At 44.1% G+C, this 27,649-nt stretch overlaps 1 protein-coding gene and 1 long non-coding RNA gene across 2 annotated transcripts in view; one reads left to right on the plus strand and one right to left on the minus strand.

The window, feature by feature from the left end:
- Positions 1-7,426: 7,426 nt before the first annotated feature.
- LOC124314641 (neuroligin-4, X-linked-like) overlaps positions 7,427-27,649 on the plus strand; it is a 49,890-nt gene continuing 29,667 nt past the window's right edge. The window contains exon 1 of the mRNA XM_046779895.1: positions 7,427-9,341. Within this exon, the coding sequence (XP_046635851.1) occupies positions 8,861-9,341 (481 nt within the window). The 5' untranslated portion in view covers positions 7,427-8,860. The remainder of the gene's footprint in view (positions 9,342-27,649) is intronic.
- On the minus strand, positions 23,447-24,334 carry LOC124314982. The gene is made up of 3 exons (XR_006911455.1): positions 24,100-24,334; positions 23,832-23,931; positions 23,447-23,623 (listed from the first exon to the last, which is right to left on the minus strand). It is a non-coding gene; the product is annotated as an uncharacterized LOC124314982 (long non-coding RNA).

Consider the following 27,649-nt stretch of genomic DNA (forward strand, 5'->3'; position numbering starts at 1 on the left):
TGAATGCAACAGCTGACTTTTTCACACCTTCCACCACCTGGGTACAGCTCATACTCAGATGCTGTTAAACCAATTGAAAAAATATTGAATTAATATAGAGAAGGAAATGTCTCGTGTGATAAAATATAAAGAAAGGCATAAAGTTGAACTAAACAGTCCCTCGAAGCTACAAGGATACTCTATTTTGGAATTTGCGCTCATGTTGTCATTCTAATATCAAAAATTTTACAATAGTTTCTACACTTGGCAAGACTTCCCAACTTACAATAGTAAGTCTAGTTCAACCCCAAGGAAATTGAATCGTAAAACCACATGTCCAACGAAGATGCAACACAATCGATTCTACAACAAAATAGGATCTAGATCTACTCTGTCAAAAATTAACTAAATTTGAATGAAAATCGGTTGACATAACACACTTACTTTTGTTGTCAAGTGTTTTTGCATTGGTTTTACATACAACCGATACAAGCAGCAAACAACGACATCAGTTTCATTCAGCTTTCAGGCCACGTGATAACTGATAAGGTGATTTGGCAGATTTGAAATTACAGGCTAGATTTCCTGTAAATAAACATGTAAAAATTATAATTTTACGTTCAGCAATCATACAGTCTCGTAACGAAACAAAATCTTTTTTACTTAACTTCATGATGGAAATGCCGCAGTACCATTACATTGTAATAGGCCTACGTCTACTGAGTGTCTCGGAAACGAATGACCAAAATTCGTCACTCGCGAATAGACAATCCGCCACCTGGCGGACATTTAGTTTAGCTAGTGATAACTGCTAAGCGACAGTTGGCGACAAGAGATGAATGAAAAAAGTTGATTCAAAAAAATACCTGAGATGATTACATAGGGTTCGCGTTGCAAGCGTTGGCCTTCGGCTAAGTCACCGAGCTACCTTGTGAGAATTACGGGAAAATTAGCTTTTTACGAGTTTCAATACTTTCAAAGCGCATTTTGATCGATAAAAACGCGTACCTAGGTGAAAAGCATTGTGGATTGCGGATTGCGGGGTTTCAATTCCATGTTCCGCAATCAATAATGCTTTTCACCTAGGTACGATTGCCGCTGGCAGCTGAGGGTGGTGTGTGGCTCGACTCACTTTAGGACACAGAGCCACAGAGGGAATCCGTGAACTCCTATCCGTCCGTGGCCGTAACTGAAGTAGGCTATGGTAAAAACGCGGAATTCGCGGTAGACAAATGGCACGATTCTTTAAATTCGAATTAAAATTTTTTTTTTAAACATCAGATAACTTCGATTTTCTCTCTTCCCTAATAATGATGCATAATACGAATAATATTTGGGGTGGGGGGGGGGGGGTTGTGGGTGAACAGATTGACAGGATGAAAAAGCAATAGAAGGAAAGATATAAGGAAAAAGCTCTTTAATGATGGCCGTGTTTGTGTCTCAAATAGAAAACTTGCTGTCGGGTGAGTTCTAAATTGGTGGGTGTTCCTCCCGAATGGGGCGGAGAAACCAACGTGGAATAAAGGCGAAACTTTTTCCTGAGTCATTAATCTGTGTAAAGAAGAAGAACAAAACATTGGCACATCCCAGTGACGTTATTGGAACGGCCGCGTACATCGTACGTTACCGACATCCTATGTAAAAGTTTATATAGTAGCTAATTATTGGTGACACTGGCACATCTTGAATGAATCCTTCTAAAGCCCGAAAGTAAACTTTTTCGAGGTCAAGTTCTAGCGATCAAAGCAATGCATCATAGTTAATTAAATGTGCTATGCTGTATTCCATTGATAGCTACAACGACTTAGGTATCCACGACAACGGCGACGATGAAACATGAGCGGTTAAAAATGTATAGAATTCTTGGTTATTCTTATTGAGTAGGCGCCCCACAGATTGTGCAGTTGCGTAATAACGTAATTTGAGATCAGTTCCGGACGGGTAGTCGCAAGCGGGGACTTTTGATCCGTTTCCCAGCCGGTAGCTATTATTTGGTAAACAACTTCAGCGAAGGTAGTACAAGAAAGTATTGCGCATGCTATAAACACCAATCACGCCGTAATAATACATCACTTACCAGATCCCCAGCCGAATCATGAAAACAGATTCGTATAATAAAGTTTCAAAGAGTCGAGAAAAATTATTGGTTTGGACCTGGGGCAACTTTCTTGTGCAGAATAACTTGCATAGTGCTCTTCATTTCATTGAAATTTCAGACTTGATCAAAGTATTACAAGACATCGAGAAGCAACGCGAAGAAAAGTAAAAGTTTCGAACTTTAAAAGAAATTCAAAAGGAAATAGTCGGGAATGATTTGACGGCGTTGAAGAAGGAAGTAAAAACATTTTACCCAAGGCGAAATGCCTTTCAGGGTATAGTGAAGCAGTGCAGCTATAAAGTGAAAAATATTGCCAATTTCTTTTTTGATGAGTGGGTTGAGTGCCGGTATGAGGCCCCGTCATTGTTGCACCGCAATTCCACTAACGATCAATTCAATCATGACGGCCAATAGTTTACGGGTATATATATACCCAACGCTCCCTCTTTGTTGTCCCCATTTCGGATGAATTATGAAAATGCTGTGGCGGCGCCCTCTATTTCTCTCAGGATTCGCATGACAACCGTCGGCATGCTCGGATTGCGGCCGCGGCTTTTCTATTTTGTACCCGATGCCTGTTTGGTTGTTTGGTTATTTTATTTTTTTCTACGGCAATGTGGCAAACTATTTCAGATTTTCAACGAATTTTATCGACTTACGTAAGCGCAGTGCAATTACCAAACTTAAATCCGAATAAAGGTAACAATTCGATTGCATTTATTTTTGTTTTCCATCCTTGACGCTTACCAAAATAGCGAGGCAACTACACTTGTTTGTAATGACAATACACGAAATTTGCCATCAACTTTCCGCGTGCATCAGTAGGCAATCGCATCCGATGACCTGCTGACAGAACGGTGAACAATAGTAGATTATCCAAGTTTGCCGGGGCTTGTCAAGTCATCTAGCTGCTAGCTACGGATCAATACTAGTATCACTTCACACATGCATGAAAGATTGTATGGCTGGCAAAGGTATAAGCTACTCTCTCTACTCTGCCTCGTATATCGCATATATAGGTTGCAGACATGAGAGAGAGAGAGAGTGAAGCCGGGCCGAATATTCTATCCGGATTTGGCTGCTGCCTCTGTCAAGTCAACGTCAACTATTATAACAATTTCTTTCAGTTTCGCTAGACAAGACGGGGGGTGGGGATGCGCTCGATGAAGCCTGAAGAGTCGCATGAATTGAGAATTACGCCAAAGCGAATCCAACCATGATTGTCAAATAACCAAGACGAATAGACTCTCAAGCTCGCGTCATCATCGCTTTCGTCACGTAGAGATTCGCCATTTTCCGCAACGCCGACATTTGTCACCGCAGAAAAGTTGCCGGACGTCACCACGCAACGTGTTGCAAAGCGTCGTTCTTAATGCGTCTCCGCATCTGTCTGTGACCTTTACATATTTAAAAAAAAAAAAAAAAATTCTAAAATATTAAGTGCTAATAGTGTGCTAGTACGTGCTGGAATAATTATTCAACCGCATTTGTGGTTATTTTTACCAAGTTTCTAATTCTTTTGTTATTCGTTTCTTTTTTTTGTTTTTTTAGAAAATTATCCGGACTGATTTATCTTTATACGAATGGCGGTGATTCTTCGTCCGGAATACCAAATGGATCGGGCCTGGAACGAGACAAGAGGAAAAAGGGAAGAGGAATATAACAGCATAGCCGAGCGAAAAGGAAATCCGTTTTTACGTATGTGCCGCATCATCGGGCGCGCTGGCTATGGAGAGACACGACGACGACGACGACGGAAGATTGACGGAAGAAAGAATCCTCCTCTTTTGCCTTTGCTTGCTACTCTCTTTTGTTTGTTTTATTTTGTTGCTTTCGGTGTATATACATATATACATGTAATAGTTCCTGTGTACAGTGTACATCCGTTTGTCTTTCCTTCGACTTCCATAGATTCCGGCAATTTTTGTTTCTATTATCTCCTGCGTTCGGCGTGATGCTGCGCACGGCTTTGAGCGCGGGTTCAATCCGGTGAACCGCGTGATTCCTGTCTCCCCCCCCCCCCTCGTTCGTTCGGATTTTTTTGTTTGTTTTCGTCTCCCGATGACGGAAGAATTGAATGCGAGCCAATTCCTCGTGTCTATCTACCCTCGTCGTTGATGTTTTTTGGGTTGGGTTTCGGTGTTTTCTACTGTGCATGGCAATGGCACGCTCGTCCCGATTTTTTTTTGTTTCCAGCTCAGCAACTGAATCATGGCAAGCTCAAACAGGGCCCATCTCTCTCTCTCTCTCCATTACTAATTGTTCTTTTCGTTAATGTTTCCTCATTCGGAACTATTAGAAGATCTTATCCGTTAGCGGATCAACAACGTCATTATACAAAGCTGGAGAATGTAACTAATAAATTCTACGATGCGCGGACTCTGTCGGCTACTGATCACCCGGGGCCCTCCTTCTATAATATGGTTGCTTTCCCCTTTTTTATTCTGCCAATCTTTGCTTTACATAAATGTATCCTGTCTCTTGTTTATTTTCGTTCGATTTTTTCCCCGACTTTTTGTTGACTGGTGGGTCGGCGGGTGGGTGGGTGGATGGGTTTGTTTTTTCTTGGCTATTGCACTCGGCCTGTCATTCTTTCACTTGGCAACGATTTCCGCCGAGACTTCGCGTATTTTCTTCTCTTATATCCCTTCGACTAGTGCAATTGATTCTTTTAGAAAAAAATTCTATTTGATTTCGCTCGTCCGTGTGTGTTGGAGTAGATTCGCTCGGATCAGTTGTGTAGACGCACGTGCCGCCCTGCCAGAATTTGCTTCACCAAGATAAAAAGTCAATAGAAAAAAGAAAATGCTGGAGAAAAATAAAAAAAAAAGAACTGGGAAAAGAGCAGAGCAAATAATCAACGACTGCGGAACGGTCTTGTAACTCGAGTCATAGAAAATGTATCCCTTCTCGGCTATAGGTATATGTATACGTATTGGTTATATTGCTTTATTTTTCTAGGAATTTGAAATGTATACGATAGAACAGTAGTAACCTCTGCTTCCCTGCTATATACTAGAGAGAAATCAATAACATCATACGATCTTCCGCCAGACCGATTTTTCCTTATCGCTTCTCTTGTGTCTTTGATTTGTTCAAACAGTTGTCGGTATAATTTCTGTAACGTTGTTAAGATGCGGGATCATTACAGTGGCGGACGTGGTCTCTAATATTGTCGTATCCCCCCTCCCCCCTCAGTATTGTCCAACGGACCAAAACTAAGTGAGTAAATCAACGCAATATGTTTCATTTTCGTCCGCAATTGCCTTTCAATCCGATTGTCCTATTATATTCTATAGCATCACTGATATTGCTGGATGATTAGCTGTCACCTCAATGACGTTATTACATAAATTTGTGCCAAGATATACCGTCCCGCTACACTACACTGCGGGATTGTGGGCACTGACGAGACAATGCGCAAATCGATGGACTCAATTTACCAAAAGAAAAAAGGGAGAAAAGATTCCAGAATTCTCTGCCAATGTTTCGTATTACTTAACGTCGATTCTAAAAACTGAATTTGGGCCAAAGAACGACGCAATATCGGCATGTAATGCAGCGATAACACGAAGCCAACACAACCGACTAAAAGGTCTCCCCCCAACACGCGAGTGTGATAACTGCGGAGCGAATCTTTCCGGCTGGATAAAAAACAAAAAAACAAAATAAAATTGCTGCTCATCGCAAGGACATGGCGGCAATGGTCCGACAGAATCAAGTGCCGCACGCGACCTGACCTCTCGTCGCGTAGCCTGTCAGCACCAATTTTTGTTAACTACGTAGGAGAGGCGTGATGGCTGAGACACCAGCACCACAGGACAGTAGGCCAAAAGGACCCAGCACATCTACTGTCGGCTGATTGCGGGTCCTTCTCATCTTATTTGTAGCTATATTCACGGAATCGCTACTTCTTCTTCTTCTTCTTCTTCTTCTAGCTAGAGCACTTGGCTGACTCTCCCTTCATTCTTGATTCGGAACGAAGGAGACGACAACCCAGGAAAAAAAAAAAGTCCTTGACTTTCTTCCTTTTTTATTGACGCCCGGGCAACTAATGAATTGCAAACCAAGAAACCGGAGGACTCTCTTTTCTCTAGCTCTCTCTCTCTCTCGTCTCGCCGAAGCGCAAAAGGAAATATACGCCGGATAAAACTTGGCCATAAAAAGAAGAAAAGAAAAAGAGAGATGAAAGAGACTGAAGAAGAAGAAGAGAGAACGCCAGCGTCCACTTAACTTGGGCATAATTGCAAGTGTCCAACGCACGCACCGAGCGCTGAGACTGCCAACGTCGTCGTACCCACACAGCTCCAACGGAATATAAGAAGAGAAAGGGGGGGGGGGGGAGAAGCCAGGGATGGAACAAGACTTAAAAAAAAACTATATAGTGTGCAATAAACTCGCCCAGCAGTAGATATCCTGCTGTGCTGCTCAGGGTATATAGTCGGTAGATATGGGGGAGTAGTAAAGTTAGACGAGTTAGACGAGTTCTACGGTCTTGTGCCGTGTGTGTAGTGCACGTCTATACACTAGAAAGGAGAGAGCAGAAACAGGAAAACAATCGAGTGCGTCATATTATTGTCTTGTTTTTCGGCTAATGGCAAATCGTCTTCGGTATATTTCCTATAGTTTATAGCGAGGTAAAAAAAATGCGCAGTCTATTATTAGCCAAATGTGTACGCACACGGTCGCTGGATAATGGGCCGACCAAACGACGCACAACATCTTCCGCTTTTTCCGTATATAGACGTTTTGTCTGCAATAAATAGCGGATTGTGGTCCCTAGTTTGGCTCGTGGTCCCTATAGGATGATGAGATATCAAAGAGACACAAGGACGATGATATGTGCTGTATCGGCCATTATAGACCAACAGTATTATAAAAGAATAAAAGCCCTACCCTCGCACACACACCCAAAAAAAAAGGCGAGTTCTATACATGTAGACGGACAGAAAAGGGAGAATAACACAAGGATTGCGCTGGCCCGGACTGATCCTTTCGATTGGTTCCAGCGACGGGGAAATCGAAATACACGTCAGAGGATAACACACACACACATATATATCTATACAGAATAAAGAAATACAAAAAAAAAGCCTAACCGAAAAATAAAAAGGATCTAATATAAGAAAGAGAAACGATATGACGATAGCAATCGGTCAGCTGGCACCAACAGCTTTGTCTGTGTGTGTGTGTATATATATGGACGTCCGTCCTCTGCATGTCTCCTGCCGCTGCCGATGGCTCGTGAACTGCGCAAGGTCAGAGTCGCCGGCAGCAGGAGGAGCAGGAGCCCAGTGTGTTTGTTATACAGCCGGTTGGAAGGCGACGACTGCAGCAGTGTGTCTACATCCACCGGTGCAGCCAAACAGACACATCCACCGCGTCCACTGTGTGTAGTCTTTCACGCAGCCGGCCGAAATACGAGAAAATCCTCCCCTTCTCTGATGTCAGCCCGTCTCGGGTGTCCAGCATCTCTCCAGTCTCCGCTCGAGTAGGTGCTTCAACTCTCTCCTCGCGAATCACCTTCGCCTCTGTTGTTGTTACTGTTACGCATCTCCCACGGATTCGCGATCGCGTTGGTTGTTGCTATATCTCTCGGCTTTCATCCGGCAGAGTTCTTAAAATACATCATCTGGACTTGCAATCGACGGCCTGTCAGTCGCTCCTGTACACATCCGCCAGCCGTGAGTCCATTGTGATTGACTATCGATTTCGGCTACACGCACAGACGCGCCGTGTATAGGTGCTCAATTCGGCCTACAGCAAACGGCTGACGTATAGGTGACGTGGTGGTGGTGGTGGTTTTAAGTGCGCGATTTATAGTGTCGTTTTCGCCTACTTTTCTTGCGCAACTGATTCGGTGAATTTCCCTACGTAAATTATTCACCCCCTCTCGCGCTATCTCTACGCCATTTTGTCTTCAACTCGACATAGGATTATTTCTCGGATCCAATTTCTACAAGTCTTTAAGGGCGATCTGTAAGCGCCGAACAGGAAAAATGAAATGAAAAAACAAACAAACAAAATCAAAGAATCGAATCACCCGGAAAGGAAACAAATGATGGTTTAGACTAGTGAGGAAAAAAGAAAGAAAAAACAAAAGGTACAATGGAGTTGCTGGTCGTTAGATAGATACGGCGGATCGGGTTAATATAACGAAGCCACCCGGCGTTGCTGAGCCCACGCGCTCGCAGCAGCAGCTCTCATCGTCGTCCCTGCATCTGCTGCGTGACTGGTGTAGTCAGGGTGAACGCTTGATAGTGCAAGTGCAGTGGTAAGCAATTACGCAAAAGGAAGGCGGGTTGGAGCATCAGAGTAGCGTGTAGCATTAAACCGCATCCAAACTTTGTTAACCTAAATAAAAGGGGAGGATCCACAAATACCAAAAAAATACGCACAACCCCACTCTCCCAAAAACAGGAAAATAGGCGAAGGGGGGGAATTATATAAGGAGTCATTATCTCTCTCTATCTCTCTTTTGGGTTCTTAAGCGCCGTCGACTAATAATGGAATTGACCGCTAGCCCTGGAACCGAGATGCAGTTGCCTCTATTAGTGTTTCGCCGGTGCTACTACTACCCCCTTGCGGTGAACGAAAGTGAAGTGTGTATAGCCTAAGCTGAACAACTAAGGAGATTATACATACAGCAGCAGTAGTAGGGTCTCTATTTCTCTCGACAAAGTTGGCCATTGCTCCTACCACGGCTCCTTGCCAATCGAATCTCAAAAAGTCTTAAGCTCAAAGCAGTGCAAGCAAGCGGGCGGGCGAGCTGCTGGGAATCTAATGAAAATGGCCGCAGCGTGTCAATCAGCAATTGTCGTGTCGTGCTGGCTGGTGCTGACGCTGATAGTGGCGACGGCATTAGCCATCGGTGATTGGCCAGCCAACCAGGAAGGTGGCAAGACCCAAGTGTCCAGCTCGCGGGTGGTCAACACTCGCAAAGGATCGCTGCGCGGACTCTACCAGGCCTTTGATGACAAGTCGCTGGCGGCGGTCGAGCTCTTCCTCGGGGTGCCGTACGCTTCGCCGCCGCTCGGCTCGCTCCGCTTCATGCCGCCCGTCACCGTGTCGCCGTGGCGGGGCATCCGCCAGGCCGACCGCTACAGCCCAGTCTGCCCGCAGCGATTCCCGGATCTCAGCAACGAAACCGAGGCGCTCAAGAGGATGCCGCGCGGGCGGCTAGAGACTCTCAAGAAACTGGTGCCCATGTTGACCAACCAGAGCGAAGACTGTCTCTACCTCAACATTTTCACGCCCTATTCAAGTAAGAACCCGAATATAATCGATCCTTCTCCTTCGCAGATTTCCCAGTACATCAAGACGGCGAGCTTTAATCGCCCCAACACCCCTCCTGCGTTTGTTGTGGTTCTTTTTTTTCAAACGCCTGTTCAACGCCATAAAACAGCTGGCCATGATTCGTGTTCGGTTTCAGACTCCCATACACGACACCAACAGTCAGAATTGTAAAAAAAGGAACGAAACGGGATATTTTAAAAAGAAAAAAAAAGGGCGAAAATGTTGGATGTTCTTATGGTAGAAGGCTAGGCCATGGGAATGCATCATAAAGTATGGATAGTTTATCATGTGTACTCTACATAATGTATGGGCCGTGGGTGGCTGTGTCTGAAGGACTTGTTTTTCTTCCTCGCTATATAGCAGACCCGTGTAGTCTGGCAGAAGGGAAAAGGAAAATAAATACAAGAGAGAGAGAGAGATGAGTCCGGGGTGTGCACACTTGTTATATTGCACCAGACATTCACGAAAGGAGAGAGGGTGACCAGCTGGCGATTCCCAGTCGCCCGATTGAATTGGATCGTTAGAATCATCCAAGAAAGGGACGGAAAATGGAGAGCGAGAAAAAAAAAAGACCCGCACTGTCTCTCATTCGTTGTTGCCCGCGCATAATATAGAAGAAATAAAACAAATCACTGAGATTAGATGGATAAAAGCCTACCATTTGCATTCGGTGACGGACTGCTTGTTGCCAAAGTGTCCAGCAGGTCCAGCCAAAGGGGCGAGGTACTAGGGAAAAAAAACACTGAGCTATGACCGCACGTGAATTTTACGACTGAGAAAACTGTCCGTTCAACTACAGAAATAAGCAGCCCCAGAAAAATGGCAGCACGAACCGAAAAAAAGTTGTCTAGTGTCGCTGCGACCACTACCGGCCGGTTTTGTAAAAATACGCCTACTCTCTTCCCTCTCCGCCTTGCCGCATGTTGCCACATTTCACTGGCTGCGGAATAATACCACTTTTAAAAAAATATTCTGTATAATATTCCTTCATCTCTTTTTTCTATATTATACGTAAGGGAATATAAGGAAAGAAGAGGATTTATTTTTTTGTCTTTTGGGCTGTGAAGGATTTTTACCGAGATAATAGATTTATTTTATCAGGCCTATTTTATACACACACACACCCCGCCATCATCATCTGATTTCGTGTTATTTCGTGTGATTGCCCAAGGACAAAGAAACGAAGCTTTCGTATTTTCTCGTCGTCGTCTATATAAATTCGTCGCTCTTGTGTAATGATTGTGATTTTTTCCCCACATCTTTTTCCCTCTCGTTTCTTTTCTGCTGCTGTTGCTCTCTCCCCCCCCCCTCCTCTCCTCCTACATGTACATATATTTATTCCGCAGCGAGTCCTTATCAGGAGTCTTCCGGTCCGTTCGTTTGATGATGCACGCCGCTCTTCTTACGTGCCCATCTCTCCAGCGGGCCACAGTTTCGCCAGCTGGCTGCTTTTCACGTCACAATAAATCGTCGTGATTGAGTCCGTGATTTGTTTGTTTCCCTCTTTGGCGCATCGGCAAATATTATATATATCATAATACATACAGATGCATTTCGATATTATATGGACGTATTCCGGGTAGACGGGAGTAGAAATTTACGCATACAACCAGTCAAAGCTTCATCTCCTAACGTAGAAATAGGAATGTGTGCATGCAGTTGGCATTCTTAACCTTCCCCACGCAATCCACCCAGCGGCAAGGCTTTTATCATCATTAAAAATTCGCTAGACTAATCTTGAGTTACTTGTTAAATTCACTTAACTAACGTCCGGCAGCCGTGTGCATACCTTTGGTAGATGCGTAATAAAACAGGAACTCGGAGCGTCTAGAACAGATTGTCCTGCTCCGTTCTATAGTGTTCCAAAAGACGCGGAAAAAATGTATAGTAGGGTTTCACTCTGTTCAGAGCCAACGCCTTACCTATTGCATTAAAAATGAATGGGGAAAAATATATAACGGAACAGGATCCAAGGGTATAGCCGGGTAAAAGATTAGACATTCATTTCATTTCCTTTCTTGACATTGCCCATTCAAGATTGTAACCTCCGGACTTGATATGCGGGCATTTGAAAGTCTATAGTAATCAAAGCCTATCTTAATGAAATTCTGTGACAGTCTAATAAAAGACCGCTGTGTATGGTCCAGGCGAAATACCAAATTTTGAAACATTTGTGGATTTCTGCCTCGCCCTATGTTCCGCTTATATACGACGTAGTTACGTTAGTTTTCAAAAAGCATAGAGCGGACTCATTCAGGACCTAGTCGTAATATCTGAGACCTGAAAACCTATCGATGACTTTGCAAGGATGCTGAAATGTCTAAATTCTATTGATGTAAACGGCAGCATGAAGGTATATGTACATTTGGAGCGCGTAGCTTTTCCCCAGACTATCTGCTTTGTTCTGCTCTCTCTGCCATGTGTCTGTCTCTTTCATCTTGCAGGAACGTAGTAAACTGGCGACTAATCACGACCCTATCAACTAATTCAGTATTGGGTGATACATACAACGTAAGACGGGCAACCATCATCGATGATGTGTACCCACGATGGGCACGTCATCGAATCAATTGCCATTCTTTTTCAACTTGATCGTCGATAGAAATGCGGAGGGGATGTACAGCTGGGGGTCCCTGATTTATAAATGGCCAAGAACTTGTTTGCCAAACGTCTGAGTTTACCGACCCCGAACCTTGTCTCCAATTTTTATAGATGGAAAGGATCAGGCCATTGAACTCGATGTATTCCGTCTGTTTGAGTGTCACAGTGGCCAATGATATGAAGTGCTGGATATACTTGTATAGTAGCAGAGACTATCCATTCTGTTCTGCGCTCCGCTTTTTTCTGTGTACATAACCACCCACGCAAATCTTATACCATAGGCCACCCTTTATTCTCTTTATTTACTTCTACTTAGGCTCCTGTCTATTGAAATCGTGAGTTATACTTGTGACGTCTATTTCTCCATCATCAGCCTGAAAGCCAATGGCATTTTTGTTTTTTACACTTCTTGAATTGTATTATTGGGGTGCATTCAATTTTCTGCTGTTTGTAAAATTTTCCCCTGCTGCAGCTTTCTTCCACGTGGAAGTTCGATCTGGCCAGATCATCCGCTGACTGCTGCGGTCTGAAATGTGTCGACACAGTTGGCCCCCCCCCTGCTCCTGCTGCTACTTATAATTCAAATTTTTCTTCTTGCTCTCCTTCCGCGTCTTTTCTCGCTCGCTCAGACTCCATCGTGATTGCTCTTACGTATTCAAGCGACTTCTATCTACTTCTCCGCTAGTCGAGAGAGAGTGAGAGGAAGAAAGCTAACTGGCCCACTAAGTTGATTACTATCCCACCGACGAGCTCAGTTTTCCCCACAGTTTTTACAGTTTCTCCTTGCACTCTCGCAATCTGAGAGACGACGATGCTGTGCATACCCTTTCCTATTGTCTCTTTCTCCTTCATTCGCTTTGATGCTGTTGCCGGCTCGCTCCCCCCCCCCCCCCAGCATATCATCAGCAGCAATGGCTGAGAAAAGAAATCAAGTTAAAAAAATTCACTTGAAGACTCTACGCTAGATGTCCGGAAAGAAAAGAAAATCTCAGCGAGTGGAAACGGCAGTCCAAACACTACTCGCCTCTCTGGCGTATAACTTTGTACGCTGATTTCGTTTATTTTACTTCCCCTCCCTTCCTCCCTTTCCAAGTTTATTGATGATATGTCTCAAAAGATTTATGTTTACCGGATCTTTGCGGTATTGAATCGTTTATTTTCGGTGGTCTGACCATTATGTAACATGCGGTCGCTGAAAGCGACTGATGATGTATGTTGTCCAGTGCAGCACTTTTGACTCTCCACCGCCGCTTTTCCCCTTCAGCCAGAAAAAAAGAAAGGGGGCTGGTCTCGTTCTTATAATGCCAGGGCCGGTCTATCCTAGAGCCAAAGATGAATCGTTTATTGACTCCCATATAAAACGTGAACGCCTTTATAGCTGAGTAAACACATATCGGACCGCGCGGAACATTTAAAGCTGCAGCGCCATTCACGAGAGCCAAAAGAGTTGTGATTTCGGTTGATGCAATCACAGTTTTCTGATTAATAGCCATAGCATTTGCTGATCATAACAACAGCATCCAACCGAGGGTGTACATTATCTGATTCGTCTTATCTTCCGACTCTCCATTTGCTTATACCCACACGGAAGCACACACGGAAGCACACAAGGATGTAGATAGGCGCTGCTTGGACGGATTAGCATTCCAAGCCTATCCATCGCATATTGGAACAAAAAATACGAAAAAATAAAGGGGGATCCGTGTGTACATACATTCCGGTCCCGCGGTCTGTGTGCGGTGAAGGCCGAAAGACATTGAGAGAAAAACGAAAGTATCAAGCGCATTGATCCTCCTCTTATAAGAGAATAAGAAAAGAACAGCGGAGAAGAAGAAGATGGAGCATCAGCTACACGTTCCAGACACAGCACACAGCAGCGCAGCACACACACACAAAAAGACAAATGATGGCAAATGTCTTTTCTTGGTCGGCGGGATACATGTTCGATCGGATGTTGTAGAGGACAAGGCTCGCATCCGCCGACCAAAAGCGGGTCGTTCATCAATCTCGATTGTTTCTCTCTCTCTGCCCTTAGATTATTCGCTCTCTCTCTGTGTGTACATACAAAAGGCTTGGGGCGGCGTAGACACACACACAAAATGCATACATAGACGTGCACTATATAGTGGCCTAGATATTCTTCCGTTTCCTATCGGCCCCCCACTTTTTATTTCTCGGTTTGGCGTTGGTGATTCCTGGGAGTTGCGTGATGCGTCCGTTTAGTCTGAGGAGTTTGGTCCCCCCCTATATGGGAACGTGGCTGCGTTGCCCATCCATCTTATGATACATTCCGTATCATAAGCCCTGTCTATAAATGTATAGAGAGACTGCTGCCGCTCTATTCGGCCACGCCCTCCGACGTCGGCTGCCGCCGGGGGTGGGGGTGGGGTTGGGGGGCCAGAGACCGATAAGAAAACATCAATACGGATATGTATCCGGCACAGGACACTTGCTTTGTTATATTGCAAGTCTCTCTCGCTCACCTCTTGTGATGTGTATGGGGAATGGGTTTGCTGTGGAGTTGCGTCCGTTCCACCTCCCGTTTTCGCGATAAGCCTCTTATATATACTCTTATACATGTTGCTCTCTACACGGTCTAGATATTTAGACCGGCAGCTATCAAACAGAGAGTCGGCAGAGTGGATCTACTGCTGCTGCTCCTGCTCACCGTGTCATTTGTAAGTGGTCGGATGGAAACTCAAGTCGAAAACGATATCCGCCGCGGTGTCGGGACGCCCACGTCAGTTGTGCTCGAGGAATTCCGCAGATATCATCCATCTTCTCAAGAAGCAATTAGAGATTAATTATGACGTATAGAATACTACATCCCCGTGCTATTTATAGACATTTCTCTTCCTGCTTGGCTGGCATCGCCCAGCAGCATCGGACGCATCGAAATACCCAGCACCGCAACCATCTCCCGGGGCGATGTTTCCGCTCTTGCGTGCTGGCGTCTTGGATATTCACACCTCGGTGGGACATGACTATTGTACAGCTGGTGATTAAACGAAAGATGATTAGAGACATCGATTGATGTTACAACTCGAAGACCCCCCCCCCTCTCCCTCCCCCACTTGTGTTTACGGCAAAACAGCAGCTCCCCCCCCCCCTCCTCCTTCTAGCTTCACTTATAGTCACTAGGGTATTCAGAATTTCAGGTCATTAGATTATCATCTCTGTCTCTCGCCCTCCTTCTGTTTTAATCGTTCTTCTTGGTCTCCCGGCGGGTGTGTAGTATAATACATTAGTACGTCATGTTCATTACTACATGGATGACGCCCGACGGTGTGCCTGACAGCTCTATACGCGCCGAGCCCATCATCCAAACTCCATTAAAAAAAACCCAGAAAATATGCGGCAATCACGCTCAAATCCTTCCTATAAATATGCATTGAAATGTCAAAATTATTGATTGGCGAGAGTTCTTCATCGAAATCCACCTTATCTCTGCTGCTGCTGTCTAGTCAATATTTCGTTTGATGCGAGTGCAGAGAGCTGACTGTTGCCAGCCTTTTAAAGAGTCAAATCGAATCTCCCTTTTGGCGTGGACAAATCAACAGAGACCGAGAACTCGACCCGTTACTTTTAGATTTGCACTCAAGACTTTCTTATAGATCCGAAAGAACCGCCAATCAAAAGAAAATCCCCGTCCAAGGACGCCGTTCGCCGTTTCGCCGTTTCGCCAAAAAAAAACTCTCTCCCGTGATCTTCAACAGACTTGCGTATGTACATATATATATCCTCCTTCCGTGCATAGTCTACAATACTCAAAAGAAATACGTCAGCACGAAAGGGAATGGGCTCTGTGCTGTGGATGGCGGCGGCCGTCTACGTGTCGAAGACACTGCGGCACAATTTATAGCGTCCATTAAAACACGGTCGCTATACACAACGTCCTTATGCGCAACCAACCGAGCAAAGGAGAGATGGGGGGGGGGGGTTATATTATCCATTCTGTATTGTATGAATCCCGCGTCGCTTCCTCTCTTAACTCGCCCGATAAATATGCGCCACACCACAGTAGTTCCGAGTTGAATGCTGGGAAACATTACAATCCGCGTCTCGGCCCTTACAATATATTTCTTGTTCCGTCCCGGCGCTCAATTTGAAATTGCCGATAAACGCAGATCTTTGCCAATGTGTCGCTCTCTCTCTCTCCCTCCTAGAAGTACGCCTTGTTTCTTGGCCAAAAACTTCTTTTGGCTCTCATGATCGTTTCATGTATAGCTCCCATATCGGCTCGGCGATATTGCTTTCCCAGCGGGTGGGGAGAGTCCATTTGAACAGTCGTACAAGCATCCCCCCTCCCCCACAGCCTGTACACATAACATTATACAGCCAGTTATAGAAATGGACTGTTAAATTTCACGATTTCATTCGGCGAAATCAAATGTCCCCCCAAAAAAAGGACGACCCAATGTTCTTTGTGCGGCTGCGCTGATGTTATCCACGATCGAGATAGAACAGTTGGTCGTCGTGTGTACCGATCCGGGCCTATATACCCCCCGCCGGTTGTGCATAATAGACTTTGTTTGCTGGGCGCTGTTGAAATTGAAGAATACCTTTTTTTGCACGATATTGACACGCACAAACAAATGGCGAAACGAAAAAGGACAGAAAAGCTATAAGATCTAAGACGATGGCCACACATAAACGAGTAACAAATAGGGCCAACCTGGCTGCAGAATATGGGTGGTTGGGTTTACACATTCTCCTGCTGAACTCAACGCTCTGCGCTGTCTATTTCGTCTTTTCTCTCTCTTTCTCTAGCAATCCGATTTTCGGCCGACTGACGGATTCTATGCACGTTGAAAGGTCAATCCCTTTATTGTCAGACGTGATACTCTGCTGGCGCCGCTGAGCTGCGAAGGGAGAAGAGAGAAAAAGTGTGCTGTCCTCGTGCAGAGTATTATAAGAAGAAGAAGAGATCTACGACCATCTACCCACCAGGGAGAAGGGAGGCCAAAAAAATAAAATTGGAGTGAGCCAAAACTGCTGGTGACATTGATGGGACGGGAGCGTGATCGATTAGAAGGAGAGAGAGGCAGCAGCTATATGGTCGTGCTGAAGGACACACATAGTCTCGACTGACTGACTAGTGACTGTAATATAGTATATAGATCGCGGTGGTTATATTCCCTGCGCTCATAGAAAAGAGAAAAGAAAGAAATATAAAAAGAAGCTAGACAGCAGTATGGGCCAGTCAGTTCATTACGGGCCGGCCGGCGATAGATGCGAGTCGCATTGATCAATGCCAATGTCGCTTGTATGCATACACACACACTGTGCTGTGCTGTGCTCCGTCACATTCAATATAGCCGGCTAGAACACACACACAACAGCAGCAGCAAACCCGTCCGGTCGTATAAATGTACACACATATACTATATACTATATGGTATATGTGTGTAACCGCGGCAAAAGTTCCGCCTCTCTCGTGATGTGTATATAAAGTACACGCAATGCAATGATGACTGGCACACGCGCCCGCGTCTTATTTAATCACTGCGCGTCTATTTTATTTGCTTTTCTTCACTTCCTTCCTTTCAGCTGCCCACCCAGCACCCAGCACCAATCCTAACTGGTTAATAATGACATAAGCTCCTCTCTCTCTCTCTTTCTGGCAAAAGAAGAAGAAGCATAGTTATTATGTTGTGTATATTATGTGAGTGTGTGTGTGTGTGTATAATCGCGGTTCTTTCCCTCTGATGCGCAATGAAAATAGAATTGTGGCGTGGGCGACCACATCAGCAGCGCGCGGTCGCTCGTTCAGTATTTCATCCGCCCGCACGCTCCGAGAGCGTTGTCAAGATAATTTACAACTTTGAAAAGTATATTATAGAGACATCACCTGTGTGCTGGTCTAAAATTGCGCTCAAAATCGATCGGCTGATGAAATAAAAGACAAAAGAAAAATACATTTTAGAATCGCCGTCTCCGAAAAAAAAAGAAAAGAAATGCGATTTCGTTTCTCTTTTGATCCAATTTTCGCCACCGTTTGCTCGGTACGTGAATGACCTGGTCATTGGCAGGACGGTGTCACGCACAGCAGCACCAGCAACTTCGATATCTTGGCTCCCGCTATAGTATAGAGACGCGAGTCCTTCTTGTTCTTGTATAATCAAATATCCTTTGATATTCTCGCACGGCTAAATCCCCCACAGGCATCTCTCTCACGCTTACCTGAAAAAAAAATCCCTTCGTGTTCTCCCTAGCACAGTGCATAATAGACGACGAGGGCAAATAATATCACCGTATTCTTATTTTTTGAAAAGCAATTTTTCATATTACCCAAAGTTAAAAAAAAAAAAAATTAAAAAGTGAAAATTTTTTCTTTTTAAGTTTTCGTTCGGGAGTTGAACGAAGTTGAACGTGTTGGGCGGTTGGTTGATCATCACCTCATTATAGCGTCCGTCGGAGCAAACAGTGATCTATCCAACACACGGGGATTCATCGTGATTCCCTCTGCTGCTGCCGTGTAACATCTCTCCGCATTTCTATCTATATCAGCACGACGGTCGGGCGGGCGGGCGTCTACTAAATAAAATTGGAAATACATCTTCGCCTTTTTTTATTATTATTATTTTCTTTTTCGCCGAATGAAATTAGACGATGCGCCAAGGCGGAATTTAACCAACGGGTTTTTTTTCTTACACAGCAGTAGCAGCAACATTTCACGCTGTGTAGTCTGTTTAGATTAAAATAGATTAGATATGGCGCTCGCAGCTCGTTTGCGCGCCGTACACACACAAAACCCCGGCGCGTGTGTGCATTATATGCGTCTATACAATCAAGTAGTAGATATACAATACATTACACGCCTTATTCCACGTATAATATAATATCTAAATGTATCTATATTTAGGCGGGTGAAACCTAACGAGATTTCTGTTGTATGGCCATTGATCCATTTTGCACATAGCATCTCGTTAGTGCTGCCACCGACGATCGACCTCCTGCCTCTCAGCCCCCCCCCCCCCTTTTGCTCTAGCCTGACTATAGAAAACATCAAAATGAGGCCGATAGGGAACGCATTTGCCGTGGGCTTTGGACTTTTGGAGGAAGGAAGGATATATTTTCTGCAGGGGCGAGAGTGTAGACGAGCTATACGGGTATATATCGCCTTTATTGACTTGGCGGCACGTTCATTTCATACAATAACACTTCAAGGAAGAAGAAGAAGAACACACACAAACACCGTCGCATCTATATAGGCGATTGCTGATGATGTCGAAGCCGAAGCTGGAGATGAGAATGTGAGAAAGAGATTGAAGAGGAAATCAAATAAAGAAAAAGAAAAAAATTGGGGACGAACGAACGAACGGGAAAAAAAAAACGAAGATGAAAAGAAAGAAGGAAGAACAGGCCAGCAACGGGAAACCAGCACACATTTTCTATTAGGTTTCGGTAAACACTCTTATATATATAGTAGAGACTGATGGAAGTGAGTGTGACCGAATTTCTCTATAGATTTAGACAGAGCGGAGAAGAGCCAAGTTTCTTTTTCTTTCGCATCTAGCTAGAAAAAAAAGAAGAAAATCTATAGTGGATTTCGGGAGTGATGTGATCAAACTGGACGCTATAGAAGTTTCAAATTATTACATCTGCGCGTTTTTCCTGCGAAACGAGTGGGAGAAGAAAAAAAAAGGGGAAATCGATTTGATATCCAAGCGAATTCGCCGCGTTCTATATATATATATATATGAGCTGGCCCTTGATGATCATTACTGCGCGATGCCTTTTGATTGCGTCGTCAAAGTCATCACGGAGATGGGACGTCGTCACGCATGACGAATGAACAAAGTTGGGTCGTCGAGAATCGAGAAAGTTTATAAGAGAAAAGAAAACGGGCGGGGGAACTTTGCTGGGCATCATGCGACACGAATAGACGAACCTGGCGTCGAATCGGATAGGAATTCTTATTGGATATTATTGACTGTCTATAAGAAAGTCGATTTACTCCAACGGCGGCACAGACATTCAAAACCCCAGCAAGAAATCTTCCACCCTTCCAATTTCAGCCGTTCACGACTCTTCTCTAACCTCTCTGACTGACCCTGGTTCCATCCCCAGCATCGTGGATATAAGAGGCGTGACCGAAAAAATGGGTGGGATTCAATCAAAGCTAATGAAATGAGAGAACGGGTGAACGACTATGTGCGACGGGCGGATAGAGGGGGAGGAAGTCGTGGGGGGTAAATCAGAAAAGAAACGACGACAAAATATCAACAGAAAATATATGCATCAGAAAATGGGGCGACACGATTTTGGTGCGTGTGTGTGTGTATTACGGAAGACGAGATTTTCCAATTTCCCCCTGGCGCTGGTGCATAGCCTCCATTTTCCCGTCACTTGTCGTTTCTCCGTGTCGTTTATACTTCCTACACTTTTCTTTTTGCCGATAGATCCATCTCCATTACACGTTTCGTCCTCAAAAGAAGACACGTCCACGCGCGCGCTCGATTCATTTATTCAATATCTACTATAGTCGCTCAAAGATCTCTATATGCATTCCCGCTCTGAATTCGTCTCCGACGACCTGATAAAACCCTTGTCAAAAGCTCCTCCTGGATTTGCGTGGCCTATTTTACAATCTGTAGGAGTATTGAGTGAATGATTTATAGCGCCCAGGTTTTTGCACTCGCACTCATCGCAGCAGACGATACCGACGCCTACGTATTCGCTGCGGCAAATGGAATTTGTTGAACAATACCCACTGGTATGCAGAGACATATGAGAGAATCGGCACAAGTGTCAATACATATGACAGAACATATACATTAACAGAACGGGGGGAGTAACTGGAGGGTAAGATAACAATTCAACTTGGAGGAGGAGCCAAGCTACAAGACGTCATATGTATCTGATGATAGTAAAGTGGGCGTGTATAAGATCTCCGTGGTAAAATAAGGCGAAAGATAAGGAGCAAGTGCATTCCATAGGAAATCGACTACAGCACCACTCGTACAGCTCGCACTTGTGGATGAGAGCCAACGGCACACCACCGCGAATGGAATCGTTACGTCGCGATAGTCTGTTTTTTTTTGTTTCCCTTTATTGCTCCTTTTACATCATCATCCCCAAGTTACCAGCAAAAATGGGCCAGCCGAATAAATGCGGACCAACTGTCTGTCATTCTATCCGGCCTTGTCCGTCTTCTTCTCGTTTTCTTTTTTGGGGGGCTCGGCGGACCAGAGTTTTCTGTCTGCTGTCTGGTTGCGCCACACAAGGGAGTCGTCAGCACAGGCCGTCGACGATAAATCATCCGTGGCAACATTTACTCTATACATATAATACAGAACAGAATGGAGTCTATTTCATCAGACCGCCAAATAAGTGAAGAAGAAGAAGAAGCAAGCAGATAGACGTTATGCGCTGTATAATGCACAGCCTGGAGGAGGGAGAGGCATAGACGGTTGACAAGAATTGAGTAGGCGCAGAGGTCTCAACCTAACCCCGCCACCCACAAAAGACGGAACTGGTGCGGATAGAAAAAAGAAGAAAAGAAAAACCTCCTCCTACAAAACACATTAAGGGCGTTGATGTGTTGTTTTGGACGTCTTTCCTCGTTTATTTCCCGTTGTATATAAATTTCTTTTTCTTCATTCTTTTCTTATATAAAATAAGAAGAAGAATCCGCGAAGCATCCGAGTGTCAGCGCCCAGGGTCTTTATAGTGTACGGGTGCACTTTCTGGTTGGGCGCCTTTCGCCACCCGTCACCGCTGCTGCTGCTGCGTTCACGCTGCCGCTGCCTTCAGGCTGCTGCTGCATTTATATCGAAAAGAATTTCTTTTTTTAGACTGTAAATGTCTCTAATATCGACACTCGGAGTGCTGCTGAAATCTATATAGAAAAGACGAGAGGTTTTTTTTTATCTCCCCTCGAGGTTGCAACGTGCCGCGCCATGTTATACACAATGTGCAGTTCACAATTGATTTTGATAGACAGTTTGATGAATCAATTTGAGCCAGACCCTACCACACAGACGACAGTGCGCTGTTATACCGCAAATAGGTTATTGATGGGCCATCAAGCCCGTATTTGAATTGCCATTGTGTTGCACGTATAAGAATGGACTCTATAGGAGATGTATCACGCCAGTGCATACATACGAGAAAAGATGTAAATGCATCACAGTGAAAAAGAGACGAGAGAAAATTTGTTAAGCCCAATCCTTAATATTATAGAGGGAAATTTCATTTGATTGCGATAACAATGCGCTTTGTATAGAACCGTCTAGCGTGTGGGACACTGATGAGTACTGGAGTACATCCCACACAAGTGTATCTGGTAGGTATACTGCATAATAACCCGTTTGTTCTGTTCAGTTACAAGAAGTAGAGAGAGAGACGAGAGAGAGAAAATAAAGAATGAAATTTCGGCTGGTCCTTGAAATCTTAATTGCGAATTCATCGTAGAGAGAGAGAGAGAAAACCCAAGCACCCGTTCACTCTTATCTTTTCTCTCTTCAATAAGAAAACTGAAGTCTGATGATCTCCCACTCTTCTTCTTCTTTTTTCTTGATCCCTTTTTTTTTCTCCTACCCCCACGTTATATAACATGATAGATGGGATCTCCTTCAACTTATAGCCAGAAAGAGAGAGAGAGAGAGTATATATAGTGGTGAGCCTGTTTGAAGAACCGATCTCATCACACTCTATATAGCCAACGCGTTGGCCGGGAGGAAGCCGGAGCACTCCAGATCCCAAGCTCGTTAGGATTTTTCTTTTTTCTTTTTTTTTTTTATATACTTTGCCGACAGCGAGAACAGCCCGGCGTATAACGCAGCCCAGTGGAGTGAACCTTCTTCTTTTTTTTTTCTCTCCCCATAGTCCCTGAGCTGCTGCACAGTAGCGAGTCCTTCGCACTCTTCCACTCTACAGCTCTTTCTCTCCATCCTATATACCAGCACCACCATCACCCAATGGCATCGAGGAGTTTTCTCACTCGTCCCTCCTTTAATGATCCGAGTCGCATTCGCTTTTTTTTCTTCTTCTTCTTTCCGTCATCGCCTTTCACTGGGGCCTATCCAGGCCGCTTCTATATGCACAGACAATGTGGCCGCCACGGATGGATCGAGAAGCGAATGAGGCAAAAGGGAACAAGATTCAAAGTGAGGGCCTCGTCTATTTACAGAGAATTATTCAGGACAAATCGCAAAAGATGTAAGTCCATTTAGAATTATGGAGGATGCACAACAACGAGTGGTGCCTGTGTGGCGTCAGTTTAAAGTTCAAATATTTTCGAATTCAATTGTTTTACTCACAGACAAAGTTGTGAAGGACAAAAATGGGCCTGATCTGCAGTCGTTCGACAAATGGCTCATTTTAAAACGAACCCTCACTGAGTCAACAAAATCGGCAAGAGAAAACAGTCAACGTCAACCGCCTAAGCTCAGGAATAATAATACTCTTGACTATGAAACGATTTATAGTCAAAGCCCCCAAATAGTCGAAAAAAGGAAGAATAAGAGATAAATTTGGCCTACCTTTAAGCCTGGGAAAATACGGCCAGGCATCCATCCACAAGTGCATCATCCGCAGAAAAGTTGAAGGACAGAAAAAGGATGTCCTCGTGAATACACCCACACTCACATGGGCATACACGAGGACAGAGTTTCCCCATTCAAACTGGATGATGCTGTTTACCTAAACAAAAAATTTAAAAATGGGTTTACGAAAAAATATTGACAGAGATAACAAGTGAGGAAAAGTTGAAAATGAGACAGTGGGTGAACCTTGTTGTTAATAAATGGGAGAATTTACAGATTTCCATGCGTAATCCACTGCAATTGTGTAAGTCATGTCATTACAATATGCAGCAGGTTGCAGGTATAAAAGTTACACACACAATTACCCAAGTGATGATGGTGAGATTGTTGCTGATGACATGTCCATACCAGCAGCACAAGCAAAAGTTGCCTAACTTGTTGTTACAATGGCATCAGGCCTCAAATCTGCACAAAGGAGAAGGTTCCAATACAAACAAACTGTCATGTTTCGACAAAGGGTTTACATGGTCTTAAATGCTAGTCAGAAACTAACATTTCACAAATTTATAACAGGTTTCTCTTCTGTTTAAGCTCCCATAATAATTGTTTGTACATATTCTTAGTTTTATTTACCCGCCAAACAGCAGAGCATGGAGGACTGCGACACCAAAGTTGACACACATGACGATCACATTTTTTAAATGTTATTCGTTGTGAATGTTATTCGTTGTGAATGTTATTCGTTGTGTTATTTTCGTACACTAAAGTACGTACGTTTTTGAAAAAAGTTATCGTTCACTTTTCTTTATTCATCTTCAAACTTCGTCTCTTTTTCGCAACTTTCAAGTTTCTAACAAAGCCCACGAACGCAGACGACACTAATCGAATCGCCGAGCATAAGATATCGATAAATTAATTATTAATAATCGACCCTCCCCCCGCTAAATCCAAACCGCTCACAAACAATCAAAGCGGTTTTCTCATCCACTCTCGACATCTGCTGAACGAATAGGGATTATTTTAGTATCTAATTGTTCGTCTCATCAACTTCTATTAGACTGAGCCCCTCTACTATACCACAGTCGAAATAAAAGTAAAAATTGAAACGGCCACAATACGACCCACTAAGATTCTCTTGGAAGCCAAGAGGGAATAAGGATCAACTCTCAACCCATCGTTATGATTTTGTCTTGTTTTCGAGTAAAACTCAAATGAAAACGAGCGCCAAACAAAAGAAAAAACAGCAGTAGGCCTTTTGGCGCGCACTTTGAATTGTTAAACGACAAACTATAACACGGACCAGCCTTGTATTGACGCTCTTTACTTGCGCTGCTTTCTATTGTAGTTACATCAGACACATTGTCAACCAAACAGGCAACGCCCTGCATGTTGATATGGAACACAAATTCTCCTCATTATACAGTTTTCTCTTATATATAGTATAGACTACAATGTACACACGAAAAGCATGTCGCTCGACATTTTCATAATTTATATTTTTCGTACAAGAAAGCCACGGAGTGCGCTCTATAAAAGCATCCTGCTAGCGTTCTATTCGTTTATTAGATAATATATTCAGCGCATAGATATATGCACACACACACACTTTTGTATAATCAGTTTTCTCTGCATAAATGGCTCCGATCTTATTAGCCTACTGGATCATGAAATTATATCCCGGGAAAAAAAAAGAAAATTTGTATTTGTGTTTATTTGTCATCTTTTTTCCGATCGAGTGCGGAAACTGGTGGGAAACTATGCCAGTCGGAAAGATTTGGCTGCCAGGTATATAGATATATGCTATGTATATTTTTGACAAGGTTTTTGACGAATCCATGGCTATAGGGGGTGTTTGACTGTTGCCGAGACACCGGTGTATAACAAACGCAACACGTTCGAAGCGCTTTGCCTTTTGTCACGCTTGAAAAGCGCCCGTGAATTCAAGTTAATGGCTTCGGAGTGTACACGGTTCGAATTTGATCCAAAAAAAGAGAAAGAGAAAATAAAAAAAAAAACCTTCGCTCAATACGACGGGGTTTGAATTTATATTTGACGTTGAAAAAAGATTCGCCGCCGAACGGCATTGATGACAAGATGAAAAACCCCGCGTGAATCGCGCGCAGCAGCAGTTCAACCGTATTTCAAGGCTAGCACAATAGACGTCAGTCAAAGTGCTGGGCTGCTGCTGTATGTATGTATATCTATCCTTCAAATGCGGACAAAAGGAAATCGATACCAAAGTGGACGTCCAGCCTATCTAATAATATATTCCACGCACAAAATGGCGAATAACCCGTATCGAAATTATATGTAGATGTATGCATACATCAGCAATCTCGACAAAGTCATATGTATCCAATACAGAATAGCGAATTCAATCGCCGCTCTAAATCGCCCCCAATTAATCCCTACATGTAGAATTTCACTTTTGATTGAAAAGGTGATTTGCCTATTTCGGCGGAAGCAATTCTCCGAGTGCAGTCGGAATCAATCTGAGCAGCGTAATTTGATTTATGCAACGGTACTCAAAGTAATAAATGCCCAAATCTCTGCGTCTGTGGACTGGTCTGTATAATACACGCGCAAAATGTCATCCTATATACATACATATACATATGTAATACAAGAATATCCAGCACGTTGTATGACAACTATTATTACGTATGCCCATCTGTACATGCATGTAATCTGGACTATTATACGTGTTCCGTCTCATTCATCACGCAGGATGTATATTAGAGCCCGTTTTCAATCTCAATCAATCTATGCACCCACCATCAAACTTGCTTTTGTGCCGACGCTGATTGACGTAAGACCCTCGGCTGAATTACAGGAAACAATCAGACGAAATAACGGCAAACTTCCGGTGTCTGTATATACCTATAGTGCAGTCTCTACCAGTTTCTTTCCCCATGTTACGTGTGTATATGCATGTTTTGATTATTAAAACATGCGCTAGATCTCCCTCAGGCAATTGGCTATTTTTATTTCTTCTTCTTTCAACGTATAGGAGAGGAAGAAAGAAAAATGGAGGGTCCAGCATTCGTCTGCTGGGTCCCGCGGTCCCAAGTGTGGGCGTCTGTCAATCGTGTTTAAGATCCGATCCTAACTTTTCCGTCCATTACATTATTAGGGGGCGTATAGTATATATGCCTATACAGTCGTCTTTATAGAATGCTGGACGCTCTATAGCTCTATAAGTTGATGCCAAGCACTCTGAGGAATTCACGACCCCCCACACGCGCGGAGCTGTCCCATTAAAAAATAAAAAGGTCAGACGACGACGACGACGACACTGGTTCATTCAATCGTTCCCAATTTGGTTTTGAATTTTCCGCGCTGGCTCTTCTCTTCAATTGCCTGCGCCATTGGGCGTCTTTGACCCGCCTACATATCGAAGCCGGCCGAAGAGAAGAGTGAATATGAATGGCCCATCTATTTATTTTGCCCACTCTTCTATAGAGACGCGCGTGTGTGTGTGTCTATAGGCCTCTCTCTCAAAATATGTGTTTTGCATAAATCAAATTATGCATTCATCAGAGACGAAAGCCCTCGAGATGTTTGGACTGTAAACTGCGTACACACTAAACAGAGGGCGGCGCGTCGCGTCGCGTCGCCATTTGCCCCGTTTGTCGGTTGGGTCCCGCGCGGCCGGGAGCTTATACACAGCACAGCAGCGCCAGACGCAATGTGGATAATGTTTATGTATAGCCCTGCCAGCCCAGCCCACTATACACTAGATAGACTGCTAGAGCTGGGAGAGGCGAGAGATGCATAACCCAGCAGGCGTCTCTATAGCGACAGAGGAGGCAATATCCAAAGCACCAGACATTTTTTATCATCTTCTTCTTGCTTCTTCTTCTTTTCGGGATACATAAATGCCTGGCGCACTTCGCACGGGTGATGTTGTGCCGGGCGCGCGCTCACGCGTTCGCATGCAAATTTCCCCCCCTTCCCCGGCTAAATTGCATTTTTCTCTCCCCTGTGGGGAATATTTTTCGAATTGATTTGACTTGGGCCGACTGCAACTGCTGGTGTACATATCAACCAGTATATATGTAAGATCTTTCTCTCTCTCTAGTCCCGCACGCAACATCTACACACAGTTGGCGGGACTGGGCCAGCAGTAGCATCAGCCAAAAGTTGAACTGGAAACCAACGGAGGTGATATGCCAGGGCCCAT

The sequence above is a fragment of the Daphnia pulicaria genome, chromosome 10 (assembly GCF_021234035.1).
Source record: "Daphnia pulicaria isolate SC F1-1A chromosome 10, SC_F0-13Bv2, whole genome shotgun sequence".
In the NCBI taxonomy this organism is placed as follows: Eukaryota; Metazoa; Arthropoda; class Branchiopoda; order Diplostraca; family Daphniidae; genus Daphnia; species Daphnia pulicaria.